Source organism: Callionymus lyra, chromosome 5 (genome assembly GCF_982586985.1).
Source record: "Callionymus lyra chromosome 5, fCalLyr1.hap1.1, whole genome shotgun sequence".
Taxonomy (NCBI): Eukaryota; Metazoa; Chordata; class Actinopteri; order Syngnathiformes; family Callionymidae; genus Callionymus; species Callionymus lyra.
This window is the reverse complement of record NC_141822.1, coordinates 35,819,168-35,836,046: the sequence shown is the minus strand read 5'-3', so window position 1 is coordinate 35,836,046 and position 16,879 is coordinate 35,819,168. Positions and strand designations below refer to the sequence as shown.

At 41.0% G+C, this 16,879-nt stretch overlaps 2 protein-coding genes across 10 annotated transcripts in view; one reads left to right on the top strand and one right to left on the bottom strand.

Annotated features, from left to right (window-relative positions):
- cdk5rap2 (CDK5 regulatory subunit associated protein 2) overlaps positions 1 to 232 on the top strand; it is a 39,169-nt gene extending 38,937 nt beyond the window's left edge. For all 9 annotated transcript variants that reach the window (XM_087792205.1, XM_087792204.1, XM_087792206.1 and 6 more), the window contains one exon: positions 52 to 232. Coding sequence is in view for 1 of the 9 variants with exons in the window: in XM_087792200.1 (XP_087648326.1) it covers positions 52 to 75 (24 nt within the window). In the remaining 8 variants the exon portion in view is untranslated. The remainder of the gene's footprint in view (positions 1 to 51) is intronic.
- nup188 (nucleoporin 188) lies at positions 226 to 16,748 on the bottom strand. Its single transcript, XM_087792207.1, has 42 exons — positions 16,680 to 16,748; positions 15,544 to 15,598; positions 13,819 to 13,892; positions 13,661 to 13,745; positions 13,509 to 13,589; positions 13,339 to 13,383; positions 12,402 to 12,494; positions 12,216 to 12,335; positions 11,928 to 12,139; positions 11,648 to 11,762; positions 11,256 to 11,456; positions 11,109 to 11,189; positions 10,941 to 11,033; positions 10,305 to 10,424; positions 10,110 to 10,236; positions 9,871 to 10,029; positions 9,676 to 9,802; positions 9,531 to 9,618; positions 8,958 to 9,034; positions 8,778 to 8,892; positions 8,598 to 8,718; positions 8,468 to 8,534; positions 8,202 to 8,327; positions 7,838 to 8,078; positions 7,549 to 7,755; positions 7,305 to 7,474; positions 5,463 to 5,532; positions 5,328 to 5,395; positions 4,946 to 5,141; positions 4,805 to 4,882; positions 4,658 to 4,743; positions 4,448 to 4,593; positions 4,203 to 4,381; positions 2,572 to 2,772; positions 2,398 to 2,490; positions 2,170 to 2,322; positions 1,762 to 1,974; positions 1,477 to 1,686; positions 1,289 to 1,420; positions 1,159 to 1,229; positions 596 to 725; positions 226 to 515 (listed from the first exon to the last, which is right to left on the bottom strand). Exons 1-42 carry the CDS (start codon positions 16,703 to 16,705, stop codon positions 348 to 350), a joined length of 5,220 nt encoding a protein of 1,739 aa, XP_087648333.1. The 5' UTR covers positions 16,706 to 16,748; the 3' UTR covers positions 226 to 347.
- Between the last annotated feature and the right edge of the window lie 131 nt (positions 16,749 to 16,879).

Genomic DNA, 16,879 nt, shown 5'->3' with positions numbered 1-16,879 from the left:
TTGTTCTGCTTCACGCAGGAAGACTTTAAGTTTCTGGTTTCTCTTTGGCAGGAAGTACCAGTGAGCGGCCAGTAGAGTTCATCACACACCAAGAGTTATCCTGAGATCAGCCTGCAGAATCAACACATTTTTAATTTGGTACTTTTGAGTTCGTAAATGTTTTTAAGGATGTGAAAATATTTTATTAACAAGTTGGAACTTCTATTGTGAAATAAGAAGCAGTGATGTCTGAGACGGTCTCCTTTATTCAATGTACATGCTTCAGTACAAATTCATATCAAAACAAAAGTTTACAAAAGGCAACTGCGACCTATAAAACTAGGCCTGAGGAACCAGGATGAGGACATTCATCTCTGCACTAGTCTGACAAAAGCCTGGACCAGCTGGATTATCAGCTCCTGCCCTTCGTAGCTACCCTTTGAACCTGGCGTGGAAGGCTTGGGCAGGACCCCGCCGGCCGGGGATGACGGTGACCCCTTCCGGAAATGACGTGAAAGGGAGGACAGCAGAGTGCTCTGCAGAGGAGAAACGTGGTCACAGGTGAAGAAAAAAGTGGTGGAATAGACACCAAAGCAGAAGAAAAACTGAGACTCACTAGTTCAGAGCTGAGCTCCTGCTTGAGTCTCTGCTTATCTCGGGGGACGATGGTGGAGTCTTTGAGGCAGCGGACCGCCTGTGAGACCAGCACATAGAAGCAGTTTTCCATGGTGAACATCAGCAATGACCTGAGGGTCAGTGGAGAAAAGATGAGCATAACAAGACTTAATTGAGTGGATTATCAATGGGAAACAATCTTTCAGTAGAAGTTCCACTTCTACACCACTAGATTTAGTTAGACAAGCGCTAGGTTGTCAACAAAACAAGCCAGGGAAATGGGTGCCATGCTAAAACATTTTCCTCTTCAAAACTCCCACAATTTACTTTTTAAATACAATTATTTAATCAACACAAATCAAAATACTAATATTTATAAGGCGCCTTTCAAGACACCATACCAATAGATTATGTGATACAGTAAATAAGCCTAAAAAGATGATTTAAAAGTGTGAATGTCCGCTGGGAGGGACACAATGGTAATTGTGACACCAATAATAGAAAGATCTCTGGGGTATTAGGACATTATGTTGGCAAATAAGGGATCTTGTGTGTCGGACTCACTTGAGTGCCTGGACTTCATCTGAGGAGGCGAGGGCGACGATGCTCAGGGACGCTGGCTCTTTCTTCTCCATCTGAGGAATACAGACAGTGAGACGCATGTGGGACCCCTGCAGGCATGTCCAGGACTTGCCTCTCCCAGCATGCTCAGTGCCACATTGATGGTCGCCAGAAGTGTACCGAATGACGGCGCCATGTCGGGGTCGAAGGCTGGCGTGGTGAAACTCAGCACAAACAGGGTTCTGTACTCGGCCAGGTCCATGCACTGAAACACAGGAGGGTCAGCGTCCATGTGTCGTCCACGCAGCGCTGTAGTCTCACCTGGTCCAATAGGATCTGGCAACAGTCCGGGGTAAAGTGCTGCAGACTGGCTAGAGTCTTGCTGAGAATCTTCAGCAGACTACACTGGACAGCCAGCAGAGCCTTCTGCTCCACCTCCTCTCTGTCGATCGATGCCGGCTCTTTAGAGGCCGCCTGAAGGGCGCGCTGAGGTCGAGAGGGTCCGGGGGGCAGAGTCTCGCCGTTCTTGGCCTTGAACAACGACACACATACGATGAGACAGCTGGAGAGAGAGTGTGTGCGTGCGTGCGTGCGTGCGTGTCTCACCTGTAGGTAGTGGTGCAGCATCTTCTTGCTGTGCAGCAGGTAAGTGCACGTCTGACACAGGTAACACAAGTTCACCTGCACATCCCGTAGCAGCTTCGGCAGGTGGAACTGCCACTCCCTACAGAAGCTGGACAGCTGCAGCAGGAAGCCCACCGTGTGGTCCGCCTCCTCCAGACACGCCAGACTCTGGACCGTGCGCACCGAGTTGAGACACTGATGGAGGTGGGAAGGTCAGCTGATTACATTGATGAAGGGGTCAAGGTCTACATACAGTCTGTCAGAGGAAACTACAACTGACACGAATCACAATGTTTCCCTCTGGGTATTCCAATTTCCACCCACAAGCAAAAGAAGTGCGTTTGTTCGTGTATTCTCCAAGATAAAGAACAGAGACTAAAGTTTCTTCACCTGCAGAATTCGTTCCTGGTGGACGCCAACAAAGTCCAGAGCCTCATTGATGAAATTGTATCTCAGGGTCTTCAGCAAACTCTCCATCAGTGACATGCACAGTCGGTAGACTCCAGGCCAGCACGCCAAGTCCTGAGACTTACGGGAGAAGCTCTGCAGGAAATGAAACCAGATCAGACCTTTGTGGAGAAATCCACACCAAGCACTCATGAAATTCCCTCCACTGACCTGAGAGCTGCCGTTGGAGGATCCTTCATACACGCTCAGTAAAGGAAGACAGATGGTCTGGATGACTCCAGCCCCAGCAACAGCTACTGCCCCCTGCAGGAGGAGAACAATTTATCATGTTAACTAGTTGAAATAATAAAAAAATAAAAAAATAACTTCATGACTTTTAACTACCTGAGGTGTCCGTGCCAGAGTGAGCAGCAGGTGCAGCGCGGCCTCTGTGAAATGGAGGTTCTGTTTGGACCTCAGACTGAGCTCCACTGCACCCAGAACAGATGGGAGGACTGGGACCTTCCTCATCACCGACACCCAGTGTTCCCCGTCTTCGTCTGTGCAGCGCAGCTCTTTGGCCAGATGCAGCGCGAGAACACACACCTGCTCACAGGTGAACAAACCAGGATTTTACTACTCAATCCATGCGTGTTGTGAGCAACACAGCATATATGCAAGATATAGGTGACATTCCTTCAGTTGGAAGGATGACGGACAGAGAATAGATGATAAATGGACGGATGCATGAAGGCCCAGGCGGAACATCCATTTAAGATTTATTGAAGAAATTGATGACAGAAAACAAGGCGGTCTTACAAAAAAGCAGATAAAGACATTATTAAAAGTCTATAGGCGCCGCAGTTCTAATGCCACCACAAAAGTTCCTGTTGTTTTTAATCACACAGGAAGTGTTGGTTTATTGTGTTGCGATAACTCAAAAGACACTAAAAGATGAGAGAAAGTTACCTCGTCAACAACTAGACTAAGATTCCACCCCTAGATCTTAGAACTGTCGAGGGTAGCAGTGAGACGGAACAGTGTCCCAATTCTTTATTGTATGAAGGGGTAAGATGGAGGGCCAAATAGCCCTTTAAAACGTGGGAGGTCTGAGGATTGACCAAGAAACATTGCACATTTGCAACCATGGTGAATCAAGTGAGCAACGCAGGGCATAAATGTGAGTATTTTTAGGCTTAACGATTAATTTAATTTGTGATAGAATTGCAATTTTGAAAAATGCGACGAAACACGAACGGACACGCAGAAATAAGGAGCAGTGAGTTGATAACATACCAACAACACTTCTAACATAATGATGGCAGCACAGATGAATAAAAGGACCAGGTTCCAGTGTCTACATATACATGTCTGAAGCATGTACCCCTGTCATCTAGGACATTGTTGAGCCCAGGGTACCTGCACTGGGCAAGAAAACAACAGTTCATAGTCCCTACGACTCAGCGCTGCAACTTCTAAACTAGCAAAAAAACAAACAAGTTTTGGCTTTCCCCAAGGAGGAATCCAAAAAAGAGCAATAGCATCATGAGGAAATGGCATCAAAGACAGAAAGGTTCTTTAACACCTTATTGACTAGTTTTTCAAAAAGGTTGTTTGCACATTTCTTTTAAACATTTGAACACATTCTTGTTTACAGTGGTGTTTTGCAGCCAATATGACTTATTTATCAGAAAAGGCTTTAATGCCAGTAATGTAAGAAGTGGAAAAAGCAAGACAATCCCTGAGGCAGCCTTTTGCGATCATTGTATACTGTAAATATTCCACTAAAATTGTGTTTACTATTTTTAACTAGTTACACTATTATGCTTGTTTTAATAAATATTTTGATATATGTCATTCATTAGTCAGCAGCAATGATTGATGACATAGTTATGATGACTTGGTGTTTCTATCCCTAGCCTTCACACTCATTTTTAAGGGGTAGAGAATTAGAACGCAACCCAAAATGTTTTTGGGTGACCAACTAAACTAAAACAAATTGAACAATTTGATAACTATGATGGTTCTGCGCTCACCCCATCTCTCTGGTCTTTCTGCGGCCCATGTGTAGAGTCTGTCTCCATGCTGTCTTCCTCCTCCGTCTCATCCCCTGTTTTTTGTGTGTGACGCGTGTTGTCGATCAGCAACAGGGACTCATGTTTCACAGTCTCACACACAGACAGCAGCAGCTGAGGCAGCTGGGAAGTCTCTCCTCCTGCCGCACACAGAGGCATTGTTCAGCCGAGAAAATAGGAAAAGAAATCAAAGGGGTCAGAGTCACCGTTGAGTCCCTGGATCTGCAGCACTGATATAAGCGCAGACAGGATCTTGGCTTTGGTCTTCTCCATCATCTGTTGGTCCGCCTGGAGTACACTCTCCAGGATCAGAGATAGTGGGGGCAGGATGTCAGGAGCGGTGGCGACCACGCTGGAAAACAGTTCAACTTTACAAATCTAGTTTAGAGGGAGATCTTCCCCCTGTCGGCAGGTACCTTCTCCACTGTTTAAGGAGGATGACCAGCAATGTGGCCATCATGGATCCAAGACGAAGACACGACACAGAAGAGGTCGTCGTCAGCTGCTCAAGAAAAGAAGCATAAACAAAAGAATGTGACACATGAATAAACATTCAAACTCACAGCGGCTTTGGCCCCGTTCAGCACGTCCATGAAGAGCTTCAGCTTGGTGGAGTCCTCGGTCAGGTGCATGACCTCAGCCTAGAACAAACAACCATCAGGTTTTGTCTACAGACATCCGTCAGTCAACGAGCAGGTGCTCACGTGAGTAGTGGAAAGGATCAGCAGCATGCGCCAGGCAGAGATCAACATCTGGGCCTCGGCGAAGTAACACACTCCCTCCTCCTGCATCTCGGCCACGTGACAGACCACAGACTTCACATACTGGGACCAGTATTCGTACCGTCGTGCATTGGAGAACTTCTGAAGTCCTTCTTTGAGAGACTGCTCCAAAGAACCGCTGTGCCCAAACAAGTTTTAGTGTTACAATTCTGATTTAACATTGACTCTGTGTTGTTTACCAGGGCAGTTCATTAAAAACCAACAGTCAATACAATTAACAATACTTGAACAATAGGTGTAGATGGCTTCATCTTCAGGAAAGAGAACAACCCACTGACCAGGGACCAGATGTGCGAATACTCACCAGACCACGTAGTAGATCTCCAAGCCGATGATCTTCATGAGGAAGGCACAAGTCTCCAGGACACAAGGCTGAGGGTAAGAAGGTTTTTTAAAGAATGTTTTTTTTTGGCAAGACCTCAAGACTTTGGGTCAATACCTCTGTGGTGTCTGAAGGTGGCGTGAGTGTGGCGAAAAGCGGAGTCGTCAAATTTTCCCAAAACCGGTCTCTGTGTTTGGAAGCAAAAACATAAAGCCATCAGCATATTTAGGGGAAATAGATCAGTCAGTAGAGTTGAGTGTAGCCTTCAAATTGTGACCGCTAGGCTGTGATTTTCTCCATTGTAGAGGGAATTTTATTTAAATGTTTCATTGTGTTTTTCCAATTATGCATGAAAAATGAGCAAACTTTCCTTCACAAAAACTGTCACTGTAATACGCAACTTCGCCAAGCATAAGAACAACATTAATCTTTCACGATCATCAGCGCAGAACTCTTGACTCCTTGCTCCCTCACCTGTCTCAGTCTTAAAGGAACAGTAACACGCACAATAACGAATGTTATAGTATTTGACTTAATTTGTTCAAAAATGTAATTTCAAATTGGTGCAGACCTAAAAAAAAATATCAATATAAGTCAGTTACAATTGTGTACATTATTATAAATTATAAGTTTGATATCAAATCAAACATTTTGTTTTTAATCTCCTTTTATTTTTTATTCTGCATTGTTGAAATGATAGCAATAATAATATAATGACAATTATTATGATGTATGATGATTATATTAATGTATACAACCCTTCAGAGTCACATAGTGCTTTACATAAGAAAAGAGAAAAACAACCATAACTTAAAACTCTTCACTGGCTGCCAGTTTCTTTCAGGATAAATTTTAACTTTTCTCACTTTCAGAGATATTCATTGTCAGGCTACATCAGTGATCTGATCCAGCTTTACACCCCAGCTCGGGCTCTTAGGTCTGTGGTCAGAATCTACTGATGGTTCCTCACACACGGTTCAAGACCAGAGGAGAGAAATCCTTCCAGGCTGTTGCTCCTAAGCTTTGGATCGATCTTCCTCTCTCTCTGTGCTTGATGGAGTCTACTGACTCCTTTAAGAAACATCTTAAGACATTTTTATTTGTTCAGGCTCTTCCTTGATTTTCTGGGATTCCTGAGTTTGTCTTATGTGTCTTGATCTTTTAAAGTATATATTTTAACTGTGTATTGTTTTCGCTTTACAAATAACCATTACCTACAACTGCAGTAAATATAAAATACAATTGTATTGAAGCCTAAACATGAGAGATTAAGGCTGATGGCCTAATATCCACTCAAAGCAAGCCTAAAATATAGACTTATTTTTCTGATCAATTCTTCTCATGTTGAGGCTTCAATACAAGAGAGACGTTACAGACGAGCAGTATGGAGGTATTTGGATTCTTTAAGACCAAGTTGAAAACGAAGTCAACTGAGCTCCAGTCGCTTCATTAAAATGAACATACATTTTTGTCTACAACTCTAAAAAGAACAGATTACTCTGAAAATAATTAACCCGTAGTCAACATTAGAGTGAGTAGAAAATGAGTGAAGTTGGAATTTTGAACGATCACCAACTAACGTTTTATTTATAGTTTATTTACATATAGCATAAAGGCAAACAGTATATTGAATGGGAACATTAAATGGAATTATATTAAATTCTTTAAGTCAAAAGGCTTTTTCGGCTCCCAGTGTTTTCTTTCCTGTAGGAAACAGGTCCAAAAGGCTCTTTGAATGGTAAAGGTTTCCAATCCCCAAAATACACACGTGTCAAGTGTGGCATGTTAAACACATAGGAAAATGGCTATGGTGAAATTAAAATCCTATGACAGATGAAGCTCACAGAAAAACAAATGGTGACAAAATAAAACTCAAAACTCGAAACAGATAACCAACATAAAACAGATTTTTAAAAGACGGTTTGCTGATTATCTACTAGCTATAGAGATAATGCTTACTTGGTGCGGAGCACAGAGATGGCACTTTCCCTGCGGTCCTGCCACAGCGCCAGAAGGAAGGCCAGCGCGGCACGGTGGAGCAGTGGCGGGCACCAATACTTTCCCCGTTGCTTGGAGTCGATGAGGTCCAGAACCACATGCAGGCAGCTCCACTCGCCCAAAATGAATTCCTGTTTGTCACGTTAATGTATCACTTATAGAAGTTAAACTTTTGTTTTTGTTTTTAATATCTCCTTATCCTCACCTTTGACCCTTCATTCCCATTTTTGACTTCCAAATTGAGGAAGAGCTCGATTAGTCCTGGCTGTGTTTCAACAGCGACAGTTAGAAACTCAAGGATCATGACTTTAATCCTCATGTCTTCAGTCTTGCTCTGCAGTCGGATTAAAAAGGCATCCCGGATGGCGGCGGCGTCACTGCCGAGGCAGGCGTACACAGACATGGGAGCCACCTGACGATAAAGCTCAAGTCAACACTCACAAAAAAAGACAAGTGTAATTATTGCATTGAACAATGTAATTACTCATCCTCACCGTAGCCAGCCTTTTGAGAAGCTGTATGGCGAGCCGTGGCAGTGCAGGGTCATGTTTGTGGTAAATGTATTTGGCAAGGACGACAATGAGGTTGTTGCCATGGCCACCGTGCTGAGTCAGGGCTTGCTCCAGCGGGGAGACGGCGTCAGATGGTGGCTTGAGGCGGATGACGTTATTGGTGACAGAAAAGGAGAGTTTGACTGTCTGGATCAGGATCTGACCCGGACTCTCGGAGCCAGAGCTGTACAAGAGTGAAGATTATTTAATACCCGAGTTCCTACAAATCTAATTTCACACCTTCTAGAACTGTCAGCTGCACTCCAAAACAGAAAACATGTTTGAGGGCGGCAATTTATCTATTCACCTGCTTGGTTGTGCAGCCAGAACCACATCGATGGTGTCATCACCGACGCCCATGATATTGACAACAGCCTGCCCAGCCTCAGTGTTCGTAAGGCTGTAGATGCATAGAGACTGTAGGGTGGGGGTGCTGCACACAGAGAGTATGTGTGACAATTGCAGTCATTATTAGATAATTGAATAATCAGTTGGATCAACATAAAGTTGACATAAAAGAAAGGCGTGCCAGAATCAAAAAATAAATTCAGTTTAATGCGCATGGTTGATCACCTGCTCTGATCTTCTCCCTCTGGACTTAGATTGAGGATGGCATGAATGAGCTCCAGTATTAAACAACCTGTTAGAAAAAAGCTTTATTTAGCAATTCTTAAAGATGGTTGCAGACAAGACTATGAAGTACCTATTCTCTCTCTGACGCCATAAGTGTTATAACGCCACTTGTGGTAGGTGGGCAGCATTTCCTTCAGCACCAGCAGCACACACGGGACCAACCCTTTGTTCTGAGTGCTGCCGAGTTGACCCTGAAATCACCAGTCAAAGTGAATCCTTGTCCGAAAAATGGCTGTGTGTTTCCTGCTACCTTGACCAGAGTTGTGATGAGTCGGAGAAAGGCGATCGTGACACTATACTCCCCTCTGGGCTGCTCATTCTGGACTAGCAGATTTCCATAGTTACCAGCTTTCATTCCATCAGCACTAGAAAACATTGATTTGTTTAACATAAATTAATAATTAAAACAATGCAATAATTACTCATCTACCTGACACACTGAGCCATGTTGGTGAGAGGGTTGGAGGAGAACGGAAGGAAGCCAGTGTGATGCAGACTGGACCACACCTTACAGGAAAAGAGTTTTTTTGTCAAACTTGAAACTAAAAACAATAAGTGAAATATTTGTGTGAAAACTGTTTGGAAATGGATATACAAGAAATTACTATTCTTTATTTCAAGATGCTCTTTCCATTTGTTGTGAGACAAGAAATAGTACAAAGAGAAGAGGAATCAAGTTCTAAAACAAAAAATATTAACAAGTTATAACTTAAGCTTAACTAAAAATGAATACAATAAATTATTTTTTGCTGAAGAATATTGTTTTGCAAGTTCACAGTGATCGCAAAAGGGCGACATCAATGTACTCCAAACGCAATGTGTGGCCCCTAGAAGTTGCTCTGAATGTGGTGTCTGTGGCTTAGCTGGGTAGATGTGGGGTGGCCTTTTTTGTTTTTGTCCGCCTAAATTGTTTCTTGTTATATAAATGTAAATTTTACATTTGTACGTGTGGGCAAAACATTTTTTTGGGAGGCAGGTGAGATTATTTTAAAAGAGCCCCGACCTTTCCTGGCATCCTCGCAGCAAGCACAGAGAGGCAGTTAACACAGGAGGCGATCACGTCCACTGGAGGGTTAATCACCGACGTTAACCTGATTAAAAATGTTGTTAACAAATACGAATAAAGTGAAAACTATTTTCTTAAGTACCTTTGCAGCAGCATGTAGATGCGTGAGGTGAGAGGCAACAAACAATCTGACACAGTCCAGTCTGTGCTGATGATCTTGTGAACCAGATCCAGGACTGGCTTCACACGCACACATTGAGCGATGACGTCTAGTACATGAACAGACACAAACAGATTTAATTTTCAGTTTGTTATTACATGAAAGGAAAGACGGTACCTGCAGTTGAAACCACATGCAAAAGCATCTCCACCTCACAGGTGAAAAGAGTCCAGGCACTGTAGGAGTAGTCCCAGCGTACAACGTAGCCCTGGTCGCCTGCAACCATTACCTGACCCAGAACACCTTGAGGCATCCAAAGGTTGGTCTGACCTGAGCCTGAAAACATACACAAGCCTATGACACAACTTTGACCATGTCTTTGAGAGGTTAAGAAATGCGTTTTAATCTAATCTTACCCAGGGGATAGAGAAGTTTTGGTGCCTGTCTCTTCCACAACGTCTCATCATCCTTAAAGATAATGTCACTGGGCTTCTGCTTGTATGCTTGTGTGTAGAAAGACATCTTGTCCAAAAAGTTGTACACCTACAAATCAAATATGAGAAAGTTTCAGGTTAAGTTTATTACAGAGTAATTTTGTCTTTTCTGCTCACCTTTTTTACAGTTGATTTGTTGGATAGAAGGGCAGTAAGAAGCTGCAGCAGTGGTCTGATCTTATGAGGGAACATGCCGACGGCACTGTCCAGGATTATACCCAACCCCATGTTTGGCTTCTGGAAAACATTTTTCAGATTCTATCACAAATTCACTGTACCTCGTTCACAAGTTACTCATCCACATATTCAATTAATCACCACTTTTCCATTTCTATAAGGCAATATTTTATTCAAATATTCAATGTATTCTCTTCCCAAACGCCACCAGTGATCAATGGAATTTAACAAGTATAAGGTCAAATAACAGAGGTAAGTTAATGTGGAGGACTTGACCCTAACTGTTTATACTTTTCCTCTTCCCATTTTAATTTACTAAATCCGTGGACCTCATCAATTGTCCAACCGTCCCACCTCCAAACAGCTTAAAGTTCATAACTTAGAAAAAACACTTAATGCGTCAGCCCTGCAGACTATGACATTAAGATAGCATTATGATATAAGAATCAGCAGTGCTGAATTATTTCAGATGATCAGAATGAATCATCTTTTTGGTTTATAAATATTTAGTCTGTGAGCTCATTGGAATTCTTCATCCCCACGCCTTACACTAGAAACATTTTATCAGTTTCTTACCATTTCCCAAAAAATTTCAGCCAGATTTGGAGCAGACAGAACCTCACAAGCAACATCCACCAGATGGGAGCCCTGTGTGTTGGCATCAGCCGTCTGTCAAACCATAAAAATTGTCATATTCAAGGAAAGCTGGAATTCTGCTGAACTCCGGAAACTTTTGCCACATACCTGAAGACTTTCTGCCTCAAAAGAAGTGATGACAAATGATAAAAGACCATAGATGCACATCTTTGCGGTGCTTGGCGTACACTGAGGAGCAGAACAAAGTTTCAGAAAAATGAGCTTGCAGACATCTGGTTTGTTGAACCCGCTTACGTTGTTACCAGAAGCTCCAAGACCTTTCAACATTGTTGAGAGGTATTTAAAGACCCCCAGCTGTAAGGCGGTATTACCAATCCTCCGGACCACAGGGTTCGACTCATCTGGTCTGAGTGTGTGTCTCAGCAGGACCCAGGCAAGAAGCACTGGCCCGTGATGAGGAATGTCTCCAAATGTCAAAAGCACCTGGTCCATATCCTGCAGCACAAAACAATTTCAATATGTATACATGATAAGACATTTTATTAAATGAAATTCTTTTCTAATGTATATTTATGCTAAAGCAAAAAGGTCTTCTGTTCACAGGCTTATGGTCTTACATCCTCTCACAGCAGTCGATGTGGATCTTTAGAAAATGCCATTTCCCAGAAAAAAAAGAGGATAAACACCTTGACAATTTCAGGAACACCGGAGAACTGATGCTGATCAGTACATTCCTCCAAGGCACATTTTTGCAAAAAGTCGATATCCATTCCTTCAACCAGGATAAGAGAACTCAAGTATCTGGAGGTTTAAGACAAAAGGCACACAAGAGACATGTAAGAAAGCAGATTAGCAATAAGGCTAAGATATGACGAAAGGTTTTGAATGGCGTGTCCTAGCACAGAGCTGTGACGTAAACAAATAACATCAGAGTTTCATTTTTACACTTAGCCAGGCAGCTCTCACCCAATACGGTCAACAAGCGCATCCATGCTTTTGTCTACGAGGTGCCTGTTGGTCTGTCGCGAACCAAAACCCTGCTCCTTAAACATCTTGGTAAAGTTGAGCAGATCAGCTGGAGTCATCTCAAAGTAGGCATGATAGAGGAAGATGATCTCTAACAGCAGCGACTGTTCCCGCAGACACTGCAGAAACCACCGGGACACTTGACGCTCCGTCTAGAGAGGAAGATTTTATTTACTGGATTCACCAGAAAACAGTCTGAAGATTGAATATTAGAAATAATAATCAGACCATGAGGTTTCCATGCGTTTCCCATGTTGGTTCTTCGGCTTTAAAGAGCTTCTCAAACTGCAACTGGTAGCTGCTGATCAGATCCTTCTCCAGCTTATTCACACAGTTTGAATACTCGCCCTTAAGACAAATCCAATGTTGTTAGGTGTAAACAAAATCTAAATGTGTTAACATGATGATTCCTACCCTAAAGGGATGTCGCTCATCTTGAAAGTATGTCAGCAGGAGCAGAACGCATCTGAGCAGACACATGCGCTCATCGTAGTAATAGTCAGCGACCTGTGCAGGTGTAAGGTAAATACACAGTTATAAGCATTAATATTATCATAAAGCAAATTTCAACTAGATAGATAACATTCTGCAATGTAAATAAACAAGATGCTTTGCTGTATTTCGGCACAATTTACACAAATAATTTATATGTTGAATGTAAATATTTTATATACATTAGGGATGCTCTGATCAGGTTTGATGCTGCCAGTCATGAAACCACTCAGTAACCAATCAGAGCTGATCACCAATAATAACAGAGTGGCTGTACATTTTTTTTTTATTTAGTCATGATGAGTTCTAATGGTTACATGATCTGGAGGAAAAGAATCAGACAAAACGTGTTTTACATGCATCTTTAAGAGAAACTAAAAAAAAACCGTAGTACTTTTTTTTTAACTGGGGGAAACAAAATACATACATACTGTTGAATTGCACCCAAAAATGCCTTCAAAAACATCAATATGGTCATAAACATAAAGACACTGAAAAGAAATAGACATATGTACTGTGGGTAGATTATTTTAAATAAAGGAGCATTTTTTAAGTGTCAAATTTAATGTGTTGCTTTAAAGCAATGTTGTGTGCTTCCTCAAGGTATTTTTTGTTTCATGTGTTGCAGGACGCAAACTGTATATCAAACACTGATGTCAAACACGGTCTAAAACTTCCAAAGAGCAGACATGTTTGTTCTGATTGGTCACCGCACACCTGCACAGAGCCTCTGCAGACAGAGGCTGCAGAGATAGAGCCCTTGTGATCGTTTTTCTTTATGATCGGTGATCATCAGCAGCCCATTATAATCAGTGGCCGATTGATTGGAGCACTACCAATATCCAAAAGTGACACTCACCTTCAAAAGAAGAGCTAGGCTTAGTCGTTCGTCTTTGATAACAACCTAGGAAAAAAAAAAACGTTGTTAGACTGATTTGATACAGATTTCTTCAATCATGATAATTTTTGGCATTTTAAATGAACAATTACTGAGTTCAAGGATCAACATTTGGGTCAAATGGACCAGACCTTTAAGGAATCTCTGGTTCCTCTGTAGTCCTCTTGTAGATAGAACTGTAAAAGTTGTACACTTTGCTGCTCATCCAGGCCCTTTTATTAAACAGTTGTTAGTGAAATCAAATGAGTTATTGACATGTATGTACAGTCATTTAAATACTCACTAAAAGTTTACTGATCCTCAGTCCAAAATCCTTTAATGGTTGTGCGACATCTTTGTTGGCCTTCACCTTGTCAGCAGAAGCAGAACTAAAACAGAGCATGCTGATGAATATAAACAAGCTGAGGTTTTTTTGCAGCTGTGCATAATAAATTATTTTACCTTGGAGGTTTGTAGTAGCTGAGTCCTTGGTGCAGTCGGTCCCAGTGTTTGACAAGTTCTGATTCAATCTGAGCCTGAAAGTAAAATACATAATCTTTCCAGTGAGGGTGTTCAGTGAAACAAATTAACCCTTTTGAAAGATGTAGACTTAAGAGTACTGTTCATTTTTGGTAAACTTTAAAACCAATATTTACATCTCTAGTATGCTAGTAACCAACCTAAATGGTTGACATGTTTACATATACATGCACACACCATGGAAAAGGACTGAGCACTTCAGACACTTCTTGCTGCTACACAATGTGCACAATATTAGGAAAGTGATTGAGCTTTTATGCCTGAGGAAAAGAACAATAATTCAAACAGATTTAACAGACTCTAAAAAGTCCAAAATTGTAAAAAGTTTTTAGAGAGATGCAGGACTGAAATAGCCAAGATATAAGGAGGAGATCACAGAACCAACGTTCTGTTGGAAATAGTCAACAAGGTCATAACAAAACATGTTGAGAAGAAAAGATGCAAAATAACTGGAGAATAACAAACAGGAACCGACTATCCTTCAGTGCTGTCATATTACAATGCAACCCGTCTGGTGTGCCAAAAAGTAAAAGACGCTCAGTGTTCAAACTCATTGTCCAGGTAAGAAAGGCTCAAACCTAACCACAAGACGCATAAATTGTCAACACTTGGTCAAGAAATATCTTAAGGCAGATTCGGCTGAGCAGGGCTCCACTTTGACTCAAATGTCAGTGACTCAGTATTGTTAAAAATTTGCTTTACCAGTTAAAAATGGGACTCAAAAGAACTCCAAAACCAACTGCCGGTTTTAGGAGACACTTTCTTTAAACAGTGGTACAGGAAGAGGCCTGCATCTCTCTGATGATTATTGATTGTTTTAATGCAGGAGGTGCTCTGTCACATGCATCAAATTAATCCATTCAGTGGAATAGTCTGACCAGTAAACACCTCAAATAAAGAATAATGACATGGTACCCCTTCTCAACTGACCTAAACACAATTGAAACCTTTGGGTACTTATTTACAGTAAAGGTCAACAGTAGACCTCTCCGAACTTTGTGACTGCTACTGAGGAAGAGTGGCTACATTGATTTGTTTTTTATTTCAGGAATAATTATTTGTACATTTTGAGTTTGATTATTCTTTACACTTTGATAGGTGAAAATAAACCGATGACATGGGAAAATATTCATTATTTAATAATTGTGCACACATATACAGTATATTCTCCTAAGAAAGCAAAAAGCAGGAGCATTATAGTCGTTTGATAACAAATTGAATCCTCTAAATTATAACATGCCTAATAATACAGTGTATTATATATTATAATATAATATAATAATATATAAAAGTGTGTAACACCCACAAGACTATTTAATAGTCCAGTTTCCATGCTTCTAAGATAGATAGATAGATAGATAAACCTCATGCCTTTTTATTCAATTCTGCTGGATTCAAACTCATATAATTAAAAAAACAAGCTGTGTCTTTAAGGAACACGTTCAACAAATTAATTATTTTATGCATAATTTCTTTCCTTCATGTGCTGTACTTTTGTCTTTGAAACTAAATATTGTCATTAGATCATTAATGAAGTTATGTCTCCGTGACCATAAGTCATAAAACAGCAGAGAAGTTAAAAAGATTGGCTCTTCAGTGTATAATATGCAGTAGTACATACATTAAAGTCAGAGGTAGGTTACGTACCGGCTCTCGCAAAGCAGTTCTTCCAAGTAATATGGTCCACAATTCTCGAGAGCTCCTTGAATGACAAATGCAACCAAATAGAACAAAAATCTGTTAAAATGAAGGACACAAGTAAAAGTTGCATAGTGTTATGGATAATTACAGATTACATTGATTAGGTAAGTAATAGTTATTTGAAAAGTGCCTTTCTAGACCAGGGTCAAAAAGCGTTTGAACAATTAAACCCAAAATACAGTTAAAAATACATATACAGTATATTTTAAAACTCTAAAAGGCTAAGACAACATAAAACAAGAACAGGAGTCCTAGAAAATTAGGAATAAACCTGCGCAAATAAAAAGGTCTTAATAGGGTGAGATCCCAAAAACTTAATTACTGACGAATGACTATTATTACAAAAAAACATATTTCATTGATCCGTCAAGAGTGTGGGATCTACATCACTTTCTTAAACTAATGTATTTTTTTTTAGACTTAACATAATTTTTTTATTTTGAGAAAACGCTTTGAGAAAGAAAAAGAAACTTGAATCCGAATCTGAATAAATGTTTTTAATATCCGTTTCTTCGACAAAAGGATAACATTAAATTAAAATAATGATTAAAAAGAACACGAAGTGACCCTTTTCGATGACGAAAGCACACGATAAATTATATACAATAAATACAACAGTTGCGAATATCAAATACATTGAAATGGGGATTAGGTGAAAATGGATATTGACGATTGGTGTTATTAACATCCTCTCAATAAAGTTTATCTATCTATCTAGCAAAGGCGTATGCTCTGGTACATTACACAATGGCAGTTAAATGTCTTTTAAATGGGGATTTAAGACGAAATCTGTATAGTGATCATGCTGGAGCAAATATAAGGGCAAACTAGAATTCGCTCATAGATCCGTTATGCCTTGACTGACATGCGCCGCGCCATCGCGTCTGTTTAAACAGGACAAAGCTAACGCATGCTAAGCTACGTTCGCATGGCGCTAACTGCGTATAGAATAGTTCGCGCGACATTCGTGTGACTTAGAGCCACGTTCAATGAAATAAATTGTTGTAACAAAGTGTGACTTGAGTGTTATTTTCATAAAATATCTAAAGCAACAATGACATGTGTTAAAGTTTGCTCTGTACCTGGAGCTAGTGTCGGAGGCCGCCATCTTCGCTCCTGCAATCCGATTGGCTGTTAGCTGTGTCGTCACTGATGACGCAGCACGTTTAAAATCTTGCTCTTTTTCTTATGTGTTGTTGAGCCACGAGAGCAGGGGTACATTACCGCCACCAGCTGGTCCGTTACAAAAACGGTTTAGATGTAGATTATGTATGATTTTTAT